The sequence below is a fragment of the Zootoca vivipara genome, chromosome Z1, assembly GCF_965207765.1.
Source record: "Zootoca vivipara chromosome Z1, rZooViv2.hap1.1, whole genome shotgun sequence".
In the NCBI taxonomy this organism is placed as follows: Eukaryota; Metazoa; Chordata; class Lepidosauria; order Squamata; family Lacertidae; genus Zootoca; species Zootoca vivipara.
Window position 1 is genome coordinate 31,686,926 of NC_142583.1, and position 26,464 is coordinate 31,713,389.

At 40.8% G+C, this 26,464-nt stretch overlaps 1 protein-coding gene across 1 annotated transcript in view; it reads right to left on the reverse strand.

The window, feature by feature from the left end:
- Positions 1-4,160: 4,160 nt before the first annotated feature.
- The window catches only part of CPE (carboxypeptidase E), a 61,791-nt gene continuing 39,487 nt past the window's right edge, over positions 4,161-26,464 (reverse strand). The window contains exons 2-9 of the mRNA XM_035113160.3: positions 18,380-18,576; positions 15,780-15,947; positions 13,675-13,792; positions 11,869-12,051; positions 8,390-8,529; positions 5,893-5,992; positions 5,358-5,476; positions 4,161-4,923 (exon numbers count right to left, since the gene is read on the reverse strand). Coding sequence (XP_034969051.1) covers positions 4,825-4,923; positions 5,358-5,476; positions 5,893-5,992; positions 8,390-8,529; positions 11,869-12,051; positions 13,675-13,792; positions 15,780-15,947; positions 18,380-18,576 — 1,124 coding nt within the window. The 3' untranslated portion in view covers positions 4,161-4,824. The remainder of the gene's footprint in view (positions 4,924-5,357; positions 5,477-5,892; positions 5,993-8,389; positions 8,530-11,868; positions 12,052-13,674; positions 13,793-15,779; positions 15,948-18,379; positions 18,577-26,464) is intronic.

The window sequence follows — 26,464 nt, forward strand, 5'->3', positions numbered from 1 at the left end:
GACCTAGTTCAAGATGCCTTCCACATTTCTATTTTCCCTTAGCTCAGAAAAAAAGTATTTCAAGCTACATCTAGCGGGTTTTAAAAACAAAAAGCACAAATAAATTCTGATCAGAACATTATGCAAATGTCTGGTGTCCTAAAATAAGATAGTGTATTATAAACTATCCTATGGATATTCATGGCCTAAGCTTTACTGTATATTATAGCTGGTCCACATGCAAAAGGCAACATGAGAGGCTCTCTTTTTCACTGCTAGCCTTGGATCAGACTTGTTCTTCATTGCTTGTTTTTCTAGCCACTAGAGTTGGGAGTTCAATAATTTGAAGAGGCTTATTTTCCATTGCTTCTGCATTTCTCAAGGGTGGGACCTGTGGTCTTCTAGATGTTGTTGAGACTCCAGCTGCCATCAGCCTCAACCAGCATGGCCAGCATGGGAGTTATAGTCCAGCAATAGCTGGAGGATTACAGGTTCCCCATTCCCCATCCCTACACTAGAGAAATACAGAAACAATGAAAAATAAGCTTGATCAAATGCCTTCACTCCAATTCTGCATTTTATTTTATTTCATAACTTATGGTTCCCTTTTAGCAAATGACTTTTTTTGTGAATTGAGGAACTTGTGTTTGTAGCCGATGCCATTCAAGGAATACAGAGTGGCTCACTCACTATAAGCCTCAGGCTATGCTAAGCATCAGAGGAGAAGGGCAGGGAAGGGTAGCATATGCTTCCTTCATTCTCACTCTGGCCTTCAAAAGCAGGTAGGGTTAGGAGGAACAGTGGCATTATCCTGAATGGACCATGGAAGAAATGCACTGAACCAGAATGCCAAGTGATTGCAGTGGATCATTCCTCATTCAATGCAATATTTGTACAGTTATATATGCTCAGTGTGGTGTAGTGGTTAAGAGTGGTAGACTTCTAATCTGGGGAACCGGGTTCGTGTCTCCGCTCCTCCACATGCAGCTGCTGGGTGACCTTGGGCTAGTCACACTTCTCTGAAGTCTCTCAGCCCCACGCACCTCACAGAGTGTTTGTTGTGGGGGAGGAAGGGAAAGGAGGATGTTAGCTGCTTTGAGACTCCTTTAGGTAGTGATAAAGTGGTATATCAAATCCAAACTCTTCTTCTTCTACTCTTCATTGTGGTTTTTGTTCCTGTTAGACATGGTCACCAAGTAGAAATGTCCTAAATATTTCAGGGAGCTGCACATATCAGCCCAGCTGCTTGTAGACTCTTGAGATACCATCTCCCAAGCATACTGTGTGATGGCAGCAGCTCAGCTCTTTCTCCTGCTACCTTGGCATCCTTGGTGAAAAGACTGGAAGAAGGAGGACTGGTATGGACTGGTAGTTTTTCTTTCTTTTTTGTAGTGCATTTTGTAACGTTTCATTGATGCAATAATAGTGTATCAGTGGAGGATTTATACTGGACCATTCATACATCATTCTGCATTATGGATTGTTCTGCGGTGCCTCCCCAATGATATGGCATTATTGCCATCTAGAAGGGCACTCTCCAGCTTTAGCACAACCATTTGCATTGTTTTGATGGTGTTCTATGTTTTGCCATCGTACACAGCCCTGATATTTGTTTCTCATATGGCAATAAAGAAATGCTTCTATAAATAAATAAGTAAAAGTGGGGCAACACCCACTCACCTGAACGCTTGTACTATGAAAAGTCACAAGATTTAAACAGGAAGCTATGGGCTGCGCACTGATAGGAAACGAAGCAGTATGTCTGTCCTGAAACATTTGCGGGCGCAAACAGCATTGAAAGAAAATGTAAGATTTGTATAACGGCTGATTTGATTTATGTTTTGGTTGTAGTTTTTATTTGTATGTATTTTATGTATAGTATTGTTTTAATCTCAATAAAGGTTATTTTTAAAAAAATTAAAAAGGGGAAAAAAGAAAGTGGGGTTGTGAATAACCAGCCCTATGCCATCATGAACACAAATCATCATGAATGCCCAATAATAAAAAGGCCTTCTGGAAGGGCTCAAAGGCCAGTGGCACATCTAGACCAGTGCTGTCCACCCTGGCCAAATTCATACATGATGCACAACCAATGGTTTAGTACCATGTAAACAAGCAGGAATGAGCCACTGAATCTTGACTTTATGCACTCCCTAACCCCATCTCCTCCCATGCTGCGGGGAGAAAACTTTTCAGTTCAGTTTTTCTTTCAAGGGATTCTGGACCAGCATTAGGTATAAATGAGAGGTCATTGTTTAAAACTGTCTTCCCTATCGGAGGCAATAAGCTTCTGAATACCGGTTGCTGGAAAGTGCAGGAGGGGAGATGATTGTTGAACATGGGTCCTGCTTCCAGGTTTCCCATAAGCATCTGGTTGGCAACTGTGAGAACAGGATGCTGGAATAGGTGGACCACTGGCTTCATCCAGCAAGTTTCTAAAAGAAACTTTGGTCAGAGTTCAAACCAGGGTTTATGAAGCTGGCATGCTCAACTAATTATTCTTTGTTTTAAACCATGATTTTGTGTATATATACTGGTAATGACAAGGCACATTTTGTGGGAAATGAAACTAAGTTTTGTCCAAGTCACCATGCTTTAGAAGTTGAGCAAACTGGGGCAATGACTCACAGTGGCCCTCCAGGGTCACAGGAAGAGGTCGCATTGCTAGGTGATATACTATAACAAGAGACGAGAGGGAATGAAATTGGAACCCACCCCATGGAAAGAAAGTTGTTAAGCATTGAGTTATTGCCTCCTTGTATCCATGGATTCTCATAGCAAAGTGGTCTAGCATTAAAAAATCTTTTGGTACAGTTAGTACCAAAGGAAAACCAAAGAGACAATTTATAAGACAGTTATGTTTCATTACTTCAACATGAAAAGAATATATTATATACACATGTTACAAGTTAGACTAGAAACCCATTTTGAAGTTCAGCAGGATGTAACATCTGTGCTAGCATTAGACACAGAGTCTGCTATACAGCTGGATGACAGGAGTATGGCTGCATTTTCTGGCTTCGATTCAAAATGGGGAAATTAGTAGAGTTAAGTACAATGACTAACAAGCTTCAAATTCATAGCGTCTTCATCACCACTCACCAGGTGTCTAGATCTTTTGCAATAAATGTCAGAATAATTTCTCCAGCTGTGTTTGAACACAACATGCTTATATTCATGATTAAAATGTATTTGCATTTATTGTTTCTCATATTTGGGTTGTTTTATAGTGAGTTATATACAAACTAGTGGGATATGTTGATAGAGTTCTAGAGGCACATTGTTAGGGAAACAAAATGATTGCTTGATCCCACACAGCGTGTTTCTTTGTTGCAGTACAGTTCTTAAATATTAATTGAAGTTCTGCAAGCTCATCGTTGTCTCTTTAGCTGGATAGAGGTTTTCAAGGATTTGAAGTACAGTCATACCTCTGGATACGAATGCTGCGGGTTGCGTACAACACAGGTTACGAACACACCGAACCCGGAAGTGCCAAATCGCGCCCCGCACGTTGCGTACTGCTCGTGTTGCGAACGGGGCTCTGGAATGGATCCCGTTTGCAACCAGAGGTACTGTACGGTCCAATGTATAGCCCAATGTTCCTCATTAACAATGCCATCTGTTTCACTAAGAGCAGCAACAGGAATGATATGCTGGGACCAGCAACAGGAATGATATGCTGGGAAGTGCAGCACAGAAACCATAATGGCTGCTATGCTTGCTGTTGCAGATACTGACCTTCCAGTCTGTTACGGCAAGATGTTGGTTTTGTGTTATATGTTGATCTGGCTTGTTTGTGTGGACCAGCACTGATCAAAACAGGGATTGCTCCCCTGAACTGCAAGCATTGACCTGAAAAATACTGATCATCTGCAAATTCATTGAGTAGACACACCCTTAGAATCCAAGCTATTCATTTCAGCTTATGAGAAGCATGTCTCACTAAACTTGGTGCTTTTGAGTAAATTTGTTTGGGGTTAGGCTTTTAGGCGCACACAGCATGTATTGAATTTCCAGCCCAGTGGGTCAGGCAGCTTTTGAGTTAATATTTTGCTCTTTGTGCAAATTATACGGACACCATTTCATGCAACTCATGTCTACTTAATACACAAACAACTGCTGACAAACGGGATAGCAGAATACACTGCAAGCAGAGAAAATAACATGCAGTCACTATAGGGTTATTCTTTATCCATCCAGAAATTTTAATCTGATTACCAAGTTACTTGGGAACATTATTGGAGAGAGTAAGGGAAAAAGTTGTACTATTCCTCTTCGCTTTTAAATAAGAATGGTGAAAGTTATTTCCATGTGAGTAGATGAAACCCAAGTCATTATACTTATTTTACATGGCTCTTCCACAGAGACATAAACAAATTTTAATTGTAGTAAAGCGTTACTTACAACACCAAGTTTTTACTGCATACATTTGCAGTGCCATTATTTCATGAGACATTAGAAAACATCATCTGCTCACCTGCAGTGCCACATGTCAGCAGCAGAAGTTGCAAGTGACTGCTAATTACTATTGTGTGTTTAGTATTATTATCATCATTGTGCTTACCCTACACATTCAGGATTTGTATTCAAGTTAGGTAGATGAGACATTCATTCAGATATTCTTCCCCTATGTTGAATATGTAGGATTGCAAACAATGGCATGAAAGTATCTAGCAATTTGTTTTTATGTAGAGCAGATTACTGATTTTTTTAAAAAAAAAATACTCAAAAAACTCAAGTTAAATATTGTGAGCTACACAAAATCTAAAGTATAGGGACTTTGCACAGTACAGTATACTAAGTCAACACGTAATAGATTAAAAGCTGTAAATTCAGAGCTTCTGCTTAAAAATTTAAAGTTTCTGACATCATCTTCCACCATTCCATTAACTCTTCCTTTTCTTCTTCTTTTCTTTCAGACAGGGATTCCAGGTCAAAATCAACCTAGGCATGAGAAAAACAATAAAATAAAAAACAAGACTTTTTAATGCACATTGTACTTTTAATAGAAGTAACATCCTGAAATTAAGGACCTCAGAAATCCATGAAACGGCTTTCATGGTAGGGGCTGCAGCCTTATGCCTGTTAACTTGAACGCAAGCTTCCCTGAACACAGTGGGTCTTACTTCTGAAGAAACATAAAGAAGCTTTCTCTGATTTAAGAGGAATTAGGGGATATAAATTGAATAAATAATAACAAATCAAATGTTCACCTTCTACAGTATGCTCCCACACCAGGAATGTTAAAAGGCCTTGAATATTACACAGAGAGCCTATGAGGTCACCTTGTGGGCATCATATTATTGCACAATATACATCTAACCAATATGAAGTCACTGGCATGCAATACAAGGCTATGCCAACCAGGCGGTACTTACCCTAATGGCAGGACTGAAGGGAACAGCCACTTTTTTAGTTATTGCTAGATAACCTGGTGCAGAGCCAGTCACTTTATAGTTTCCAGGTACAAGCAATCTCCAGTAATCACCATCCTTAGCTGTGGAAAAAGCAGTGGGTTACCACTTCCAGAAATATTTCAGAACCAGCAGGGGCAACCTTCAGATATGCAGGGTCTACTTTGGTTTCTTTACTGCATGTCAGGGACAAGGCTCCCCAGAGCGACGATGAGAAGAACAGAGAGTCTCCCTGTGCTCGTAGGTTAACAAGGGCCAGGGAAAGGCGTCAATCAAGGAAGCAAAAGGCGGGGTTCTGGCGAACATCCTGTTGGCGCCGGAATTGGAGCACAGGTGTCTCAACGTCTTGAAAGAGGCAGGAGCTGTGGGAGCTTGACTAATAGTATATATGGGATTGGGAGTGGTGGGGAGAGAGAATGTGATTCTGTTCTTGACATGTACCCGTTATATAGGCCCCTGTTACCACCTGTTTAAATGTATCACATATGACATAACTTACCTGAAGTAATATCATGGTTTAGTCCCTCTACAGAAATGGTGGCATTAGCAATGGGATTGCCCTGAAGATCTCTAACAAATCCTTTAACCCCACGATGGATCTGGGGGAAAAATTCTTTGTTATCAATAGTCTGTATTTTCTTATGTGCTCTCTGTTACATCTGTTAAATAATCTTTTAAGCCCTGTGAGTAGCCCTCATGTTAAATATGGTGCATTCAGTCAGAGATACCCCTTCAAAACTGCAGGTTGATACCCCGGCTTGTGCCAAAGTGGTTAATCCTTGTTTCATGGTATGGGCAAATCAGGAAACTATGGTTACATAGAGATTCCTGAGTGAAGTGGCTGTATGTGCGAGCAAAAGAGTCATTCGTACTTTATTGACTCAAATAAGCTGAGAAATGGTTATCTGAATGCAGCCAGTGGCTGACTAAGGCCATTTGGTGCATTATAGCCAGGGGCTTCTAAGCAAAAGAGTGCAGGACTTTGAGTCCAGACATGACACGTCTTATGTTGGGACACCTTCTCCACTAGCTGGAAGTTCATCAACTCCAGAAATACAGAAGGTAACTTTGCAGCAGCAAAACAAAATAAAAACATATTGTCTACATAAGGCCGTTCTAGTTTGCAGAATCTTTGCAGATGATTCATATGTGAAACCATAAGTGCCTAACAGTTAACAAAGTTATCTTGTAGCGAAGGGTGAAAGCCTGCAATGCCTTCTGTATACATTTTACAAAGAATTAAATAGGCATGACTGAACGAGTCAGTCCTTGGGAATATTTTATTTGGCAAACTGGGCATTTCCTCCCTAGAAAAACTAGTTTTAAATGTGCTTTTATTCGTCTCTAGTTTTACTAGTAAACTACACTGAGTGAATCATAGTACCAGTTACAGAATTTCCTCTAGTTTGAGATTAAACAACAAAGCGTAACAAACCAATAATTCTTCTATATGGATGTGGTTTTTTCCCTTGGAGAAACCTTTTACGAAACAGAAGGTTTCTGGGTGCTGATTAAAGTGCTGTGATTGATCTCTAATGAAATCCTGTAATATGCGATTATGATGGCCATACTGGGAAGTGATCACCCCTTGCAGTTTTACAATCTATTACTTCTCATAGTTACAGCGAGTAAGAATATCCTGTTGTAAGAATATGACATTTAAATTGCAATTCCTATGCAGATACTCTTGGTGAGTAAGCCTCACAGGGCAACAAGATTTGCTTCTGAGTGCACCTGCATGGCACTGTGTTGCGGGTGGAGCTGTGGTCTAAGCCACTGAGCCTCTTGGGCTTGCCGATCAGAAGGTCAGCGGTTTGAATCCCTGTGACTGGGTGAGCTCCCAATTCTCTGTCCCAGCTTCTGCCAACCTAGGAGTTCAAAAGCACACCAGTGCATGTAGATAAATAGGTACCACTGTGGCGGAAAAGTAAATGGTGTTTCCATGCGCTCTGGCTTCCGTCACGGTGTTCCATTGTGCCAGAAGCAGTTTAGTCATGCTGGCTACATGACCTGGAAAGCTGTCTGTGGACAAACGCCAGCTCCCTTGGCCTGAAGTAAGATGAGCACTGCAACCCCATAGTCGCCTTTGACTGGACTTAACCATCCAGGGGTCCTTTACCTTTTTACCTTACTGTGTTGTTAGTCTTTATAGACCGCATCTAAGTAGTATGCAGAGTAGACCCTAAGCCAATTAATTTAAATGCGACTTGGTCAGATGCCACCCTGTATACTTTTCCCACCACAGTGAGATGACCATACTAGGGAACAGTACAAGTGACCATATTAGACACTTTTTAGAAATAACAGCAGATATTCTCAGGGATCTGATGCATTAGACCTGGTCAGGCATTCAGATTCCTCATGCAACAAAGTCAAAGCTCTAGCTTCCCCCCACTTCCCCCCACAAGCCAGAGGAATAGCTACTGAAGTAGGTAAACTTTTGAACTTGTGTAGGCTCCCATAAAATTTGGAGCCCTGATCTCCCAAGGACTCTCACTGCCAGGGGAGGGTACTGCTATTGCAGTTGTGTGACAGATTAGAAAGCCTGAATGGGCCTTATGTTTGACCTGTAATACAGTGGCTGGTGATTCAGAAAACTAGTGCTCTCAGCTAAAAGTTAACAACTTTTAATAAATCTTTTGTAAACAGGACTGACATTTCAGTGCAAGAACACATTCTATTCTCAAATCCCCAAGCAGGGGGAGAATTTATGCAATTGTTTCTGAGAGAAAACCATTACCACATGGTAATCTTTCCTTGCCATTCTACTGTGGTTAAGCTTTCATGCAAAAAGGTAGCCTCGTGTGGTCAGATTCATAATCAAGTTTTGAAGTGGTTTGAACATAGATCAATATGTGATTAAATCCCCAGTCTGAGCATATGGAGTGCAACTAAGCAGAAGACTGATTAACTATTGATGAACAATTGGATATAACTAATCTGGGGTTGGTTCCTGCCCCACTCATGCCATGACTTGTCCTTCCTACTTCTTTTACCTGCTCAATATAATTGATGAGTGAATTCTTGTTGTCCTCCCAGTAACTCTTCAGTGTTTCCTCTGGAGGAAATTTTTCACAGCTAAGCTCCACAGTGATTTCAAAACAGTTGCTGCTGAGGTAGTTGAAGTCCTGCATGCCTGCATTATAAGCATACAGACAGGTTGACATTTGACAAGCATTTAGTTCTACGCAATGAAAATAGGACTTTAAAGATGTCTCTGTGCAACCTCCAAAGCAGTCTGCAGCCCTACAATCTGTTTTTAAAAGTCTCTCAGGGTTGTTGTTGGTTTTTACAATTTTAAGAATGGTTTTCTCTGTGGTGTCAAAATTTTCAGAAATGTTGTCCTCTCAAATTAATGTAAATTAGCTAAAGGCCACCCAGAGATCATAGCTGCCAAGTTCTCCCTTTTTTAAGGGAAATTCCCGTATGCTGAATAGGCTTCCTCACGAGAAAAGGGAAAACTTGGCAGCTATGCCAGAGATAAGCAGATGTATAATGTAGGAGAATAAGGGCTAACGTTTATTTCTTACTTGCCTGAAGTATTCACGCTGCCCTTCAGTATACAAAACTCCCTGGGCAGCTAACAATTCACTCAATATGTGATTCTTGAACTTAAGACAGATACATAATGCACAGAAATGGCTAACTTCAGGCAATGAATATCTTGGCAGTCACAGCTCTGTGTAACGATTGTATGAAGCCTAATATTGCATCTGGTGTATATATTCTACTGGGATACATTTGGCTCGAAAAGTTCCATTTTCAGAAGCCAAAACAAAAACAAAAACCAGTTTCCAGGTATAGTTCAATTAATTCCAGATGAACAAGGAAACATGTTATTATGTGTCCAATAAAACATGCAAATGACAGATAGTGGCACAGCCAATGAAGCCTCAAGAAATATTTTGAAACGGGTTTCTTCCTAATCCTGCAATTCGCCAAAAAGAAAAACCAAAGGCAATGTACCAGTGCTAATGATGTGGAGGAGACTTTAAAAAGTTGGAGCCAATGTTAAAATGTGTGTCGACAGTACACATTACCAGCTGCACATGTTTAAGGCATTATGAACCAATCAAAGACATATGCTCACCAATAAAAAAGGAAGGAAGGAGTGGGGTGATGAATGAATGAATGAATGGGAGCCCGCTTCTGTACATGCATCTCCTTCTGGCATAGCTGCCAAGTTCTCCCCCTTTTTAAGGGAAATTCCCTTATGTTGAATAGGCTTCCTCGCGAGAAAAGGGAAAACTTGGCAGCTATGCCTTCTGGATCGAGAACTAAATATACAGAATGTTCTAATGCCGACATAATAGGAATGCCCTACATAGAGCTAACCATAGTCAGCACTGATCACCTGAATGGTGAGGTGCAGACCTGAATGTAGGTTCTCTCTTATCCTCAGGGTTGAGAACAGGAAGACAAAGGAACGTAAGCCTGAGTTTAGGGGGGGGGGGGCTCATTGACAACTTGACAACTGTGCATTCAAGTCTCCAGATTTCGTCTACATTTTTTTTCATATATACCAAATATTTTAAACATGGCAACTAAATACTCTGTGACACTTGAAGATTGATACCTCCAGCAAACTCTAGGCAGTCTACCAGAAGGTTATTTTCACAATAAAGACTGTTAAACACTGTTATTGGGTTGTTGTTTTTATTTTGATTATATATATTGTGGTTTTTATGTTGATCTTTTCTGTGAACTGCCCTGAAACCTCTGGGTAAGTAAGTAAGTAAGTAAGTAAGTAAGTAAATAAATAAATAAATAAAATAAACAAATCAGCAGTGCTCCGTTTAATTAATAAATAAATAAAGCTTAAGAAAAATGTGATATTGATGCAATACATTTCGCATAAATGTTAAGATGAATGTGCAAAGCAAATGACAGTGAAATCCTAACCATGCCTACTTAGAATTAAGTCTTATTGTATTCAGTGGGGCTTACTCCCAGGTACGCAGGGTTAGGATTACAGCCTTAGACATTGAGGGTTGTATTCTAGACCAGGCATCCCCAAACTGCGGCCCTCCAGATGTTTTGGCCTACAACTCCCATGATCCCTAGCTAAGAAGACCAGTGGTCAGGGATGATGGGAATTGTAGTCCAAAACATCTGGAGGGCCGAAGTTTGGGGGTGCCTGTTCTAGATTAGTCCTACTTAGAGCAGACGCATTGATGGACATGACTAATTTAGAGTCATTACTTTTACTGAGTCTACTCTGAGTGGGACTTAGTTGACTACAACTCCACATTTTTAAGTCAGCCCTACATTACAAAAGTCTGCTAATTTCATAATGTGTCACAGCAGGACATGTCGTTCCCCTTGCTATACAAAGCCTCAGTTTGCTATAAAACCTATGGCATGAATGTTCATTATGTGCCCAACAATAATAATTTAATTAAAATGAGTAAGAGCTGCAAGAGTTGCAGACTAGGCTGCCAACACCTTAAAAGCAAAGGCTGCAGTCCTGCAGCCTGTAAAGTTACTTTGCTCCTATTGACTTCAATGGGCCTTAAGCAGCTAATGTACAGTAATTTATCCATCAGCACTGAAAATGCAGTTTGGCTGCATGACAAGGTAATCTTCTTGCTGGTGCTATTTCTGTGCAGGAGAATCAGATTAGAGTCCCTTAATCCTGCACTCTGGGAGCCCTTTTAGGAATACAGACTAGCGATGCTCAGGGGAGCTTAAAAGCAGAGGAAAACCCTCCAATGTCTGGCTATTATGTGTCTTAGAGAAAATTGACTGTTTCACTCATTCATCTATACATGCAAAGTGACCAGGTACTTCTATGTCTTCAATAGTTTATTCAACAGGTGCAAGCCGTGCTGAGAAAAGTTGCTCTTCTTGAAATTTGTCGTTCTGCTTAACTATTTTCAAGACACAGGAAGCCTGTCTTTCTTTGTACCTTATCATCCTGTACAATTGAACAAAAAAAAAGCTTTCGAGTTTTACGGTTTATGCATAGCTGTTTCCCCCCTCTCCTCCACTGTATTCTATATCTGCCTCTTACATCCTCTCTCTGGTCACATATTAAGCTTTTTGTGTGGCAGGGATTATCCCTCCAAATTACTTGGTGGTTAGCTTCTCTACCATATCAGGATACATTTGTAGTAGACAGAAGAAATAGCAAGATAGGAGAAAGGCAACAGTCAGTATGTGCAAATCATTTATTACCAGAGGGCCACTGCTCTCATCACATTTGAGAGATGAGCTTTCAGAAGACACATTTATCTCTATAGAGATGTGCAAAGGTGTTGACGGAACAGTAATACATTTTGCCAAGTTAGACTTCCGTAAGCGAAGGCAAATTTTTAGAAGCGGCAAGTTTTAGCTACAGTGAAGGGAACCAGCAGTTGATTTGCTGCTGAGACCCACTGTCCATTCACGTGTGTTGGTATATGTGTATACACTAGCAACTGTTATTCTCGACAATAAACGGATCTCTGAAGTATCGTAACGCATTGACACAAACCTCCTGGGACGCTGTACCAAGCCCCACCATTGGTTGTTCCATCTATGAAACTGCTGTCGTCATCATTCTTGCGACACGGTGGCCTGTTTGGATCAGACATGGCGGGATTAAAGGAGGAATAGCTTCGAGCTAAGCTTTGGAAAATAGCGTCATCGGGGCAGGAGCTGTATTCATGTGCACTGCCTGAGGAAATAAAACCAAAAACATGTAGAGGAACAGATAGACTTATTTTTTTCTATGTTGTTGTGTGTTTGTTGCTTTTGCCCAAAGTATTTACTATGGGGGGGGGGGAGTCTCATAGGAAAAGGGCTGGATGCACTTTATTTATTTATTTAAAATCATTTTTAGATTGCTTTCCATTTTGTAAAAAATTTAAACAATAAATCCAAGTTCAATAAAAGAGCTCAGAACAATAAATCAATCATGAATACAAAAACAAAGGTAGCTAAAACTGGCCTTATTTGTATTTATTTGAATCACACATAAAATTACACATAAAAATCAGACAGCTACTTTGCAGTTAAAATGATCTGAGCAAGAATAATGCCTCAACTAGGGCTAGGGCCTTTTCACTACTGGCCCCGACTTGGTGAAACGCTCTCTCACAGGAGACCAGGGCCCTGCGGGATTTGACATCTTTCCGCAGGGCCTGCAAGACGGAGCTGTTCCACCTGGCCTTTGGGTTGGACTCAGTCTGACCCCTATTTTCCCTCCCTATGGTTTGATTTGAGCTATTTTAAAAGGAGGCTGCATTTTTAAAATTATAAACTTAAGTTGCATCTTAACCTGTACTTTAATTAATTGTTTTTTCTTTTATGTCTTATTGTAATTTTACTGTGTCAGCCGCCCTGAGCCCAGCTTTGTCTGGGGAGGGCAGGGTATAAATAAAAATTTGTTGTTGTTGTTGTTGTTGTTGTTGTTGTTGTTATCTGCAAATATTTCTTACAAAAAATAATATACTGTGAGATCAACTACCCGATGCTCACCAATGAGAAATAAGATTGCTGTTATTTCCACAACTTTTGTTTTAATTTTCAGATTTTTAATTGATGCACAATGGCTTGGATCATTTGGTCACAATGTAGTCTTCACACTGTGGATGTCATTTCAAGTTACAGGGCAAAAGCAAAGTGCATTCATCTCACATATGTCATTTAGCCACCAACATTTAGGGACACATTTACATTTTATAAAGATTACATAAAATATATTTTAAAGTATACTTAAGATATAGGGTGTGAATGTGATATATCTGTAGATATATGCACCAGAGAGCAAGCATTGACTGCAGCTCCCTATTAATTATAGATCTAGAAACAAGGCTAGGTTTTCTGAAACAATGCCTGTGGTAACAGAAAGTTTAAAGAGTGACTATTAGAAGACCTGATTTGGCCATAATGATAAACTATGATTTTTTTTTTGCATGAGCCTCTCACTTGTGCACTCCCCCACCCCTTCCCCCCAGTGTGGCCAAGATAAAAATTAACCATAGTTTAGCATTATGTCTAAATTCTCACCTGTGGTTAATGTTGAACCAAGCCAGTTTAATAAACCATAGTTTGAAGCTGGCTCGTTTTAGTAAGCAACCATGCCCTTGCAGGGTGCTGAATGAGGCCCCCTTTCCTCCACTGCTGACCTGGTGCCTACAGGAATTCTGTTCCTTACTCTCTTACACTGTAGCAGCGGTCAGTAACTTTCTGAAGACATTACATACTGCCACAGAATTATGGAAACTGAACTTTCTACAGCTTCAAAATGATGGCCTTTGAAATGAATAGATTGCACATTCAAGCGTATTGTACATACCAGTTCGAGTCTCATCGTAAGGGTAGTTTGCTACAAGGTCCCCACCATGGAGGTTGGCAGACAGGACAAAGGGAATATCCATAATCCAGTGAATTACACTTTTTGTTTCAGGCGCAAGCTATTGAAGAAGAAACATGTATTATTCACCAGCATTTCTAAGCCAGTAAATAGGTTAATACTGTGTAATAAGCACTATCACATAAGCTTTATTTAAAGTCCTGTGAAATTCCATAATGTCAGGGGAACTCCCTACAGGGAGCCTCCCTCCGTCATCCTGACAGCACGAGCAGCGAGTCAGGAGGAGGGAATGAGGAATGGAGCGGCATGGAGAGAGGGCTCAGTGAGGTGTCTGAGCCCTGGCAACACTATGGGGAACAGAGCGTGCAGGAGGGGCTCAGAGACGTGTCAGAGCTTTGGCACCGCTCTGGTCGAGGGTCAGCGGATGAGGGGCTCAGCGAGATGTCGGAGCCCAGGCGGCGCCCCAGCCAGCAAGAGGGGAGACCTTTCCTTCCGGCGCCCGAATTGAGGCGTGTGCCCACACGTAGGGTGAAGGGGCGGCGTTTTGGGGTGCCCAGGCTATTATGCTGGCCGAAAAGCAGACTGAAGCCATTGCTGGGTTCTGAAAGTGACTAGGTGGTCATGTTTTCTGATATCTCTGCACTGTAAATAGTATGCACAATAAAACTCCTAAAGACAGCGCTGACTGAAGCATCATTACTCAAGAGTAGCCGCAACAACCTCCTGACACATCACTTCTGAAAATTGAATTAGAATTACATTATATCTTCAGGGTGTATCAAAAAAAGGTGCTGATGTATGATTACAACACACAAGTTTACTAATATGTGCATTACACAAATTGAGTGTAGACTTAGGCCTAAACACAACACATTAATGGGCTGCAGTCATCTTAACTCTCTGTTGGACTTAGGCCTCAGAGTCACACAATATGTGCATGTGATGAAGCCCACAGAGGTCCCCTGCTGCCTTCACCCATTTCTGGCCTTGGGTCCAATTGAATATTCAGGAGAGATTTGAATCTCCAGGGATTGTCTTAGCAGCAGCAGGTTGAATTTGGAGGGTAGAAAAGATGCCACTCTAGAAGCATGTCATTGGGTAGCCTAGACTTTTGTCAGGCCTATAGCCTTAAGGAATTTTATGCTTTGTTATGGCCTCTTTGATATTCTTTGTTGCCTAACTTTATTGTTCTTTGTATTCTCTCTTTTTAATTTTTTATTATTGCGATCATTGGACTTTTGCTGTATTTGTTTGTACTGTAAGCCACTTTGAGGGCCTTCCAATAGGAAAATGGCCCGTAAATACTAAAACAAATGAACAAAGAAGTGTTGAGAATACATTTGAGGTCAAGTATGCCCTTCCTCTCTACTCTAGCAAGAAAAAAGGATGCTCTTTAAAAAGATGTTCTAGCATCATGCTCTTTAAAACACTAACATGTCCTGTCCTGAAGCCCTTGTCCATCCTATCTTGAATTCCTAGTTCTGATCCTGTCTGCTTGCCTTTTCAGCATTCCTGATCCAGAGAAGACATCAAGTTGAAACCTTAAAAAATACTCCTCTGGATTTTGCACAACCTTTGGTTTTCACCTTCCTCTCAACCATATTATACATAGGTTCTGGCCATTTGTCTACATCCATCTGCAACTACATAGACAAAAGAAGAAGAGTACCAAAAGAAGAAAAAAAGTCTGTGTTTTGTAGACTAAAATTAGTCATCTGAAAGAAACATGCTATGGAAATCTAGAAAGGTTTATCATGTGCTGAAATAGTTGAATCAATACAACCTTCTGAGCCAATTCTGCTTTATTTATTTATTAAATTTTCAGACACCCCTGGATTGATTCTTTTTTAAATGCCTGGGTGGATCTACACACAGGAAAGAAACCGATATAAATAAGTCAGAAATTAAATCATTATAGAAAGGTTTTGCTCTATCTGGCTCCATCTGGTGTTGCATGTTTATAACACATTCAAATCACTGTATTTTGATTAATGTAGCTGAGTCCGCCGATTGAAAGGGCATATAGAACTCTCTGAAAAGGAACAGATTACAGTCTATAATGTTGGTGGTAAACTACAATTATTTACCTTTGGGTTCTGATCCACAGCTTTCTTCAGGCTTTTCAGTAAGTGATTATTTGGACCTCCTTCTTTCTCATGGACATAAACTATTCTATCCAGGTCAGGGAAATTTCGGTTTAGGTCTATTCCCTGGGCATTACTTCGGCCAACAAACCAGTCTTTGAGTTCCCCAGGCTAAAAAGAAGAAGTAATCAAGAGGGATTATTAGAAAATAGCACTGATGCTATCATTTAATAGTATAACCTAGTTTCCATGAGAAATGGCCCATTTAGCTCATCACTGTGTTGTCTGGTGGTGACTTGAAAGATTCTCAGAAAAATTCAAAAGCATAACATTCTGGAAACATTCACCAATATCTGCATCTAGTCCTCAGAAGCATACCGATTCTCATGGCTGATTTAACACATGCATATTCTTCACTTGATGACTGACACTCATTGTCTCCATTGACAGAATTGTGTTTAAGTTGTTACACAAGTTCTGTGGTGCTTAGCCTGTGAGCACTAATTCAGAGATGTACTGTGAATTAACCCAAAACTAACCCCAAAATATAGCTAACTAGCAGCCTCATACCTGGAACTACTTAGGAATTCTTAAAGGAAAAAAAATCACTGCAGTTTTGAAAATAGTCATTAAATTCAGTGCAGTTTTGAAAAGTCCCACCAGTCATCTTCAGTCAAAAGGGCACCTAACAGTATCCAGAGAGAGAGAAAAAACTGCTACTCAATCTCAGGAACCATCATACAAAATTTGGTTATTATATCTTAAGGTGTCCAAATGTAAAGTGAACAAACAAAATTCCAAAATATATAGTAGACATTGAAAATTACATGGGTTAAAAAATGAGTAGACATTCTAATATCCACTTCCTCACAGCTGTATAAAATTAGTCCTTGAAATTTAGAAATAATAGTTCAATGTGAGATAAATACACACATCTGCTATGTATTGACTGTATTAGTAGCAATGTTGTATTAGTAGCAAAGATATGTATTAGTGGCAATGTTAGTTCTTGGAATAAGAAATAAGAATAAGAAATGGAATAAGAAATGCAGGACAAATATTAAAAAGAAAAGTTTTCCTTTGGGCCAATTTGTGTTTAAATGCAAGGTGATCATGAGAAAATGTGCCATGAAGCCACCAGAGGGTGCTCCCACACTGAACATCCCTAATCTATAATTTCTTGGTGTTTCAAGGCAACCGTGACTCACTTATAACTGCATGTACAATGTATCTGAAACTGAAAGAAACTAGGTGAAATCTGCAAAATGACCCATGGATACTATTACATGTAGGGTGCCAATGGTCACTTACATTAGAGGAAATGAGATAACATCAGACATGGATGATGATGAATGCCTATTTACAGTCATTATGTAAGCTAAGCCACTTATTAAACACTGGCCTGCGAGCGCTCCAGTTGGAGAACAGTCTTTACCAAAGGTGTCATGGACTTTGAAGACGCTCAAACTCAGGACAAAAGGGAGAAATGTGCTAAGAGAAAGGCACGTTTGGCAAGCACTCACCGTAATCAACTCCCGCCCGGAAACCTATGTCCCCATTTTGGAAGGACATGTGGATCCAGAATTGGCCTCCACAGTCACTTACAGACTCACTGATAAAACCATGTCTATGGAAGACTATCTTACTTGGCTACAAGTAATCGCCAAAGAAGGAGAAGAAGTAAGCCCCTTAGAGATTGGTATGATTTTTTAATAAACAAATGTTTGTGGCATTGTAGCCACTAAGGAACAGTGCCGTGTAAGTGGCCTTTCACCCAGGACACTATTGAAGCTAGAAGGCCCTTGGGGTGATCATTGTCAGGGTGGGAAACAACCCTCTTCTTACGTCCCAATCTAAACATTCAATAAATGTGTAGATTAGATCAGGAGACAATCCACTGGCCCTGACCCCAATTTCTGCATGCTGGGAGGAATGTACAAAAATGACTTTGTATATGTACAACTGTACATGCTGTTCTGGATCTGTACTCATGATCGGGAACCTTAACCACACCACATTGCCTCAGACAGAGAAGCTAGAGCATAGCCTTTGTGGCTACTAGCAATGGACAGCCTCATCCTACATGAATTTGTCTAATCCTCAATAATGGTGATGATGATATATTTATACCCTGCCCATCTGGCTGGGTTTCCCCAACTACTCTGGGTGGCTTCCAACAAAATATTAAAACTTCCCTAAACAGGGCTGCCTTCAGATGTCTTCTAAAAGTCAGATAGTTGTTTATTTCCTTGACATCTGATGGGAGGGCATTCCACTGAGAAAGCCATCTGCCTGGTTCCCTGTAACTTGGCTTCTCGCAGTGAGGGAACCGCCAGAAGGCCCTTAGACCACTGAGGCTCAGTGTCTGGGCTGAACGATGGGGGTGGAGACGCTCCTTTAGGTATACTGGGCCAAGGCCATGTTGGTGGCCATCACTCCATCCTGTATGTCATCCACAAGGACGTAATATAAATGATGATTTTAGCCACCACTGTAAACTCCTCATTTCAAACCTACTGCACTGAGCAATAATACCATTGGTAAATGCATTCAACAAATTCCATTAATGCAAATATTTGCTTATGCGGCTACTGCTTGCGTACCTGTGAAGCCGCCTTCTCAAAGCCATCTGGATTCAGCGACGGCATGATGTGGATACGTGTGCTGTGAATCAAGTTAATGATAGTCTCATTGCCCTTCTGATATTCGTTGCAGAGGTACTGAGCTAAGAAGATGAGGAGCTCCCTTCCCACGGCTTCATTTCCATGCATGTTGCCAACGTATTTGAATTCTGGCTCCCCTAAAACACAAAGAAAAATGTGGTGTTGGGCATATACATATAACAATAATCAAAATGAATAACGTACGCATCAGATCTCACACACAGAGAGATCATACAATCATATAATAAAATCACCCGGATCCTAGTTTGCTTCTCAATTCATTTCCATCATCTCCCACCTACATCTAAGGCTCCCCTTCTTTTATTCATGGAAGGAAAGTCAGGACTCAAGTTAATGCACACCCGACCATGCCAACCTAGGATCCAAGCCAACATGTATCAAATCACACTGACGGGCTAAAGTCCTGTACAGTGTAACTAGGAGTGATGTCCATGTGTAAATTGCATTCTGCATTATTGTTCTTGTCGTATTTGATTTTCTAAGATTCCAATTCAGACTTTTTTATTTTTTTAAAAAATGCAGTTATTTGGGAAAGCGCTTGCCTTTGTCTACCGTAACAGAATTTCCAGTGAACTCTGTAAAACTGGAATGTAGGCTATACAGTCATACCTTGGAAGTCGAACAGAATCCGTTCTGGAAGTCCGTTAGACTTCCAAAGCATTCGGAAACCAAAGTGCGGCTCCTGCAGCCAATCGGAAGCCACGGAAGCCCCAACGTTCACAAACTGGAACACTCACTTCCGGGTTTGCGACGTTCAGGAGCCGAAACGTCCGACTACCAAGGCGTTCAGGATCAAAGGTCTATACTATACAGTACTTCCAAATGACTCACCTGGTGGCGTGGGATATGCAATGCTAGCTTCCCAGAGACATATCTGGCATTTACTGGGAGGGAGGGAGGGAGGGAGAAGGGCGACGTAGCACCAGGGTTGGGGCTCTGTGCCACCAATCCAGCGGAACCAATCCAGAGTCTTTGAATATATAAGTGTACAATAATTTATATACAGTATACATATACATAAACAAAATGCCAATATTAACAATATTATTCCATTACTTTGCTGGAGCAGCAAGCAGAGCTATTAAAACCCTATTCTGGGTCTCTTCAACATCTACAGCTGCTGCAATGCTGGTGCTGAGAAAAACAATCTGAGCATCTGGTAATGTGACTTTTCTTTTAATGTCTGGCAACAAAATCATAATGTAGTCTCTGATTCATATAAGCTGTTTTGTCTAAAGGGCAAAAGAGTTGGATAATAACCATTTTCAATATTAAAATGTGCTTCAAGATTGCACCAGAAAGTATCATTCTAAATGTTAATTCAGACCAAGAGTCAAAATACATTAGGCATATGAGAAAACCGTAATATGAGTTATATTTAAACAAACATGGTATGACCAGGCACTTATTATTAAAACCTAGGTGGGGGAGCAAGATGGCCCAGGCATAACACAGCTCTGCCTGCCTGGGTATTTGGTAAGGTACCAAGCCAGACTGGAGGGACAAGGTGGGGGAACTGCAGTGGGCCAATGAAGTTCTTTCTTCACTTGAGGGACTTGGGGGCTTCATCTGGTGCTGCGACAAAGAGGCAGACTAGGGATGCTGTTGGTGTACCATCTACCCTGCTGCCCAACAGCCTCTATGGGTGACTTTAACATCCATACTGAGGATGCCTTGGGACCAGCTTGGGATTTTATAGTCTCCGTGGTGACCACTGGGACTGTCTCTGATGGTCACTCGCCCAACACACAGAGCAGGACATACCCTTGATTTGATCTTTGCTCCTTGCGAGGAGGGGAGTGGTCTGGAAGTAGATAGGGTAGATATTATCCCATTGTTATGGTCCACTTTCTGGTGAAGTTTAATCTAGCATCAACTACTCGTGTCTGCAGGATTGGGGGACCAAGCTGGATGGTCCGCCATCAGAAGCTGATGGATTCTGAGGTATTTCTGATGGCTCTGGGGGATTTTTCCATTGGATAGAGCAAGTGTTCCTGCTGAAGCTCTAGCTTCACTGTGGAGTTGGGCCTTCCCTGGCACCAAAGAGATTGCATTGCTCTCTGGTGACAATCAAACGTGCATTACAGAGATGGTGTAGCTCTTGGTGAAATGATTAATCAGAAAGTCTTCACTGGAGACATCTTTTTTAAAAAAAATAATTTTTATTAGTTTTCGCATACCACATATTCCATTATCAGACATTTGGGCTCATTACATTCATTATCTTTACAAATTCTCTATAATTCTCAAATAAAAATACAACTTAGTATAGTAATAATAACAACAACTCTTAAAGTTCAAACCTAAAGTTACAAAAAATTCCGATCGACTTCCTTCACTGGAAACATCTTAATATTTATCTCAACAATATATATACTGCTTAATACCAAGGTTTCTAAGGGGTTACCTGCGTACAGCCTCCCATTTCAAAATAGCTAAATAATTAACTAACTAATAAAGATAGCTAAGTATATGAAAAATGTTTGTGTTGCATTTATGTGGTCACAGTTTTAGTAAACAAGGTTTCACTTTTGTCCAAAAAAGCAGCTTTATGTTGAGATGATCGGTGTGTATTACAAAAAAAAAAAAATGCTTTTCAATCTGTCTCAAATCCCCCCAAATCACAATAGCATCTAATTTGTTTTTGTTTTTTTCCATTTCAAATGCCTTTCCCCTTCATTCAGTCTATTAAGAATGCAGTTTTCTGTGTACCAGAATAATAAATAGTAAGCTACCGTAGCTGACATTTGGAACAAGGGAAAAAAGAATAATAGAATCACAGAAGGAACCCAAGTCCAACCTCCTCCAATGCAGGAATCTCATCTGACAAGTGCCCTAAAATATAATTTTGGTGATACACGATCATAATCTCCATAAATTAATGTTGGAAAGTCCTATTAATCTGTCAGCTATATGTGTCTGTAATAATAGCAACTACTTCATATCTGAAGTGTCCTGGGGTGGGCCTAGTGCTATCTCATAGCCATGGGAATTGACCTCACCTCACCTTAGAGGCAACAGAAGGCTGCTAGCAACATATCTCTGATTTGCAGCTTGCGGGGCCCCCATAACACTAGCAACCTCATAGTAGAGAAGAGCGGCCTTCCCCAACCTGGCACCCTCCAGATGTTTTGGTCCACAATTCCAATCTTCCCTGATCATTGGGCCATGCTGTTTGGGTCTGACTGGAATTGGGAGTCCAACATCATCTGGCTGGAGAAGGCTAGAGTGACAAATTACTTGGAAAAATGCTTTTTGATCTACATTTGTTTTTGATACAACCAAATGTTAGAATCTGCTTTTTGAAACCTTGGGCCTTATATTACAGCTACATAGAAAGCATGTTTGTGAATGAAGAAGCATGAGAACCTTCTATAAGACTTGCCAGATTCCTGGATCTTTTCATTGTTGAAAATCATAAATGGACTCATAGAAAGTACAAAAAATACTGGGCATGGAGGAAGATACAAGGTTACTTGTTGTCTGAATATCAGAAACAAATCCTGAACAGTTTTTCTAACAATTTTATGTAAATAGAACCTCACAGACTACAGAGTAAAATTTAAGGCTTAGACTTCTTTGTGAGCAGCATTTTGTCTGAAACTTAGAATAAAATTGTACTTTCTAATGTTATTTCCATTCTCTGCTAAACATTAGGGGAAATCCAGTGTGACTTATGTGTTACTAAGCTTGGTGTTTCTGATTATATCCATTTGCCTGTCAGCTTTAAATATTAAAATATGTACACAATTTTTGCAGCCATACATTTTTTTCAAATATAAACACCATAAGAAACAGGAAATGAATTAATCTAAATATATTTGAAGTCTGAATTCTGTCATGTTTTTGCCTTCAATTACAGTGAAATTATCCAGAAATCACTTTAAAAGACAATTTTGCAAGAAAGAAATTGATCATTTCTGCTCACAGGAAAATGACAATTATGGGGAAAGTAAAGCTCAGTCTGTTTTCAAGGCATCTGGGAAACAGGTTTTTAAAGTACTATCTGACATACAGGAAATCTGTGATTTGTGCAGTTTTAATACTGAATGTGTAGGAGGAGAAGGCATGCAGCTTGTACACAGCTTAGTTCACAATCAAGTGAGACAGAACAGCTTCTCTTTAAGCCTAATGTGGTCTCATCGACATCTGCTGTGTTAAATTAGGTTTAATCAGCTATGTACCTGGTTATATATTAGCATTCCATGCAACAATTTCCAGAAGCATTCAGGACAATCCCAGAGCTATTTCCACTAATGTTAACTGGAGTATTACATCAGTATTTAGGGACCCAGGTGGCGCTGTGGTTAAACCACTGAGCCTAGGGCTTGCTGATCAGAAGGTCGGCGGTTTGAATCCCTGTGACGGGGTGAGCTCCCGTTGCTTGGTCCCAGCTTCTGCCAACCTAGCAGTTCGAAAGCACGTCAAAATGCAAGTAGATAAATAGGAACCGCTACAGCGGGAAGGTAAACAGTGTTTCCATGTGCTGTTCTGGTTTGCCAGAAGTGGCTTTGTCATGCTGGCCACATGACCTGGAAGCTATACGCCGGCTCCCTCGGCCAATAATGCGAGATGAGCGCGCAACCCCAGAGTCGGTCACGACTGGACCTAATGGTCAGGGGTCCCTTTACCTTTACCTTACATCAGTATTTACTTTAATGGCAGCAGAAGGTGGGTTTGAGAGTTTTTTGAAATTCATTCCTCAAAACCTTTCTACTATGCTGGAAGGAAATGTTCCAAGGACAAAAACACCAGGGACAAAAGAATGAAGGTGGGGTGCAAGAACCTACATGCCAAAAAAAGTCACAGTCCTAGACCTCTTCCACTTGAGACAATAGACCAGGCATGTCCAACAGGTAGATTGTGATCTACCAGTAGATCACTGGATGTCTGTGGTAGATCACTGCTAGATTGCTAGATCACTGGCACCCCTAAAAAAAGCTCACCCAAAATTTTCCTCCTCCCTAAAAAAAGCTGAACTATGACCTGAAGCCCTAAACAAAAATGGGCCTCCCTCCCTCCTAAAAGAAGCTCAACAAGTTTGACCTAAACCCAAAAAAACAGGGCTTCCCTTCCTTAAAAAAACTCAACAGCTTTGACCTGAACCCCCCAAAAGGGGGTAGATCACTCCCAGTTTTTAACTCTGTGATTAGATCAGAGTCTCTTTGGGAGTTGGCCACCCCTGCAATAGACTATAAGCCTTGCTTCCCTAACACTTAAACATCTTGTTCATGAAGAAGAAGCTACAAAGTGTTGAGTTCTTTATCTGGGAACCAACAACTAAGCCATGTAAGATATATTTATTGGACCTGAAAGCTGTCTAATTCGCACTATTGTCTGATGCACAAGTTACTGCCACTATGCAGCAGTCCTGAATTCAAATAGAGTCTTTTTCTCTACTCCTCTACCAAACTGCTCCTTAAAAGCTGTGAACTTTCCATTGGGGTTGGGGCAAAGGAGAAAACCATCTGATGAACATGATGAGCTTGAAGGCTTCCAGACCTGATATCAACAAATTTAATGGCCAAACTAGGGAGACAGAGAGCGTTAGAATCATAGAATCATAGAGTTGGAAGAGACCACAAGGGCCATCAAGTCCAACCCCTGCCAAGCAGGAAGGCTTCAATGTCAAGGTCACCGAGGTTCTTGGCTGAATGTTGCCACTGCACTTTTTTGGAACACTGTGAGTTTTCCCAGTAGTCTTCCCTGCCCCATTAGATCTTCCTCGACCTAAGAATTATTTGGCTCTTTTGTTCACTTTCCTTTACTTGCTGGCTATTGCTGGAGCAGCCTTGTTAATGATGCTGCGGGGGCTCTGAAGGATTTTAAGTGTTTCTGTGGAAAGCTACTCGAGCCAGAACTCACTCAGTCTGTTGGAACAGCGATCAAAGCGAGTGTTAGTGCTTTCTCCCAAATAATAGGCCATAAACAGTTGTTGTTTTCCCTCTTGCAATTTCTTGGCCACCTGGTGGAAACTCTTACACATATGGTTCTTAAATGTAAACTACATGCTGATCTCCGCCAGCAATTCCTAGATCAACTCTGCATCCCCAAATGGAAACCAGAGTTGGAGGTCAGAGCTGTGTTGCGCCTAGACACTGGGGAGGTGGTAATTCTGTATTGATTTGTTATGGGTGTTTGTATGTGATGCCAATAAAAGGTTTGATGGTGATGAAGTGCTCTTCCGGGAGAGAAAGCAACATCTTTGTTCCTGCCCCTGTCATCCTGGGGAAGTGACTTTCATCATTGTTGAAGGTGGCCTCCTATGCCTGACTTAGCTATTTCAGCATTCCCAATCTAGTGCCCTTTTGATGTTGCTGGACTACAACTTCCATCAGTCCTGACCATTGCCTATGCTAACTGGGCTGATGGAAGTTGTATTTCAAAATGTCAGGAGGACACCAGGTTGGTAATGGCTGCTTTATTCATACACAGCAATGGGCTAACTAGATTCCTCTGTTTATTGTGTGCATTATGAGCAAATATAGTTCTCTGCTATTTGTAATCTGTGTAAGATACCGATAGTTCATTGTGAGGTATATTTTACATTTTTTAATATATCTTTTGCAGACTGCAGAAGATGTGTCGTTTCATTTCTGCCAACTGTCCATCAAGTCAATAGGATTCGGTTTGACAGTTCCATTTCATTCTTTGTTTACTATATGAATAAATGGGAAATTGGAAATCCAGCGGCACATAGCAGATGACAGTGCAGCTGCTCCCCATAAGAAATGCATTCAACACTTGATGCTCAGCTGAGTTGATGGAAGTCTGTTACTACACAAAATCTTCCTTGTTAAGTATATAGAAGAATACAGGGCCTGTCCAGATTTGGGTCTTTTGCTTGTTTGTTGCAGATGTATTCTGCAACATGTTATTGACACAAAAATAGTGTATTATTGGTGGATTTATAATGGACCATCCATACATCATTCTACTGTAAGCACAGTATTGCCACCTTGTGCCTTAGTGCAACAAAAGCAGGTCCAGAAAAGTTAGAAAATTTGAGAAAGTTACGGGAAACACACTTACTGGAAATGTCTGCCCCAAAACATTTGCAGGTGCAAAGTATTGAAAGCAGGATTGCATATAACCACCCTAATACCACCATGAGCACAAATATTCATGAATGAACAATAAAAGGATGTCTGGGGAAGCCCACAGTGAAAATGTCACTTTGGCACTAGTAAGACTGCAGGTGCCCAGAAATAATCAGGAACTAGGTGAAAAACATAAGCTCAATGTAGAGGAAAAATATGATAGTGGCTTTACTTTCATAACTTGGTTTCATTTCTCCTTTCTCTATCCAAATATTTCCCCTTAAAATAGTTCAGTTTCGTCATACATTTGGAAATGCATTTAACTGGGTGAATTGCTGAAGTTTGTCTCCTTTAAGGTACAGACTATGGAAGCTGCATTCTCCAAGCATTAAAGGGTAGCATAAACACACACCATGAATGCATGCATGCATACTTACATGAAAACACACAGGACATTCAAAACTATCTTGAATGAATACTGTAGTGCAGTGGTAGGCAGCCTAAGGCCCGTGGGCTGGATGCTGCCCAATCGCCTTCTCAATCTGGCCTGCGGGTGGTCTGGGAATCAATGTGTCCTTTTTATTTAAAATGCATCTCTGGGTTATTTGTGGGGCATAGGAATTGGTTCATCCCCCCCCCCCAAAAAAATAGTCCGGCCCACCACATGGTCTGAGGGATGGTGGACCGGCCCACGGCTGGAAAAGGTTGCTGACCACTGCAGTGTAGTGCCTGTAGTTCCAACAGCAATGAACACCATTGATTATTATCAGAATTATAGTCAGAAGATAATCTCGTATAAGCAGGCTAAATATGAGCTGCCCTTCCTTGTTCAATAGGGTGTGATGTTTTCTTTTAATAATATTATATGCCCATTATCAAAGGTAAAGATGACTAATACCTAATGCTCATTAGCTTTAGCTATTGCCCTTTATGGATAACCACGGTGCTCGCGGAAGGCTTCCAT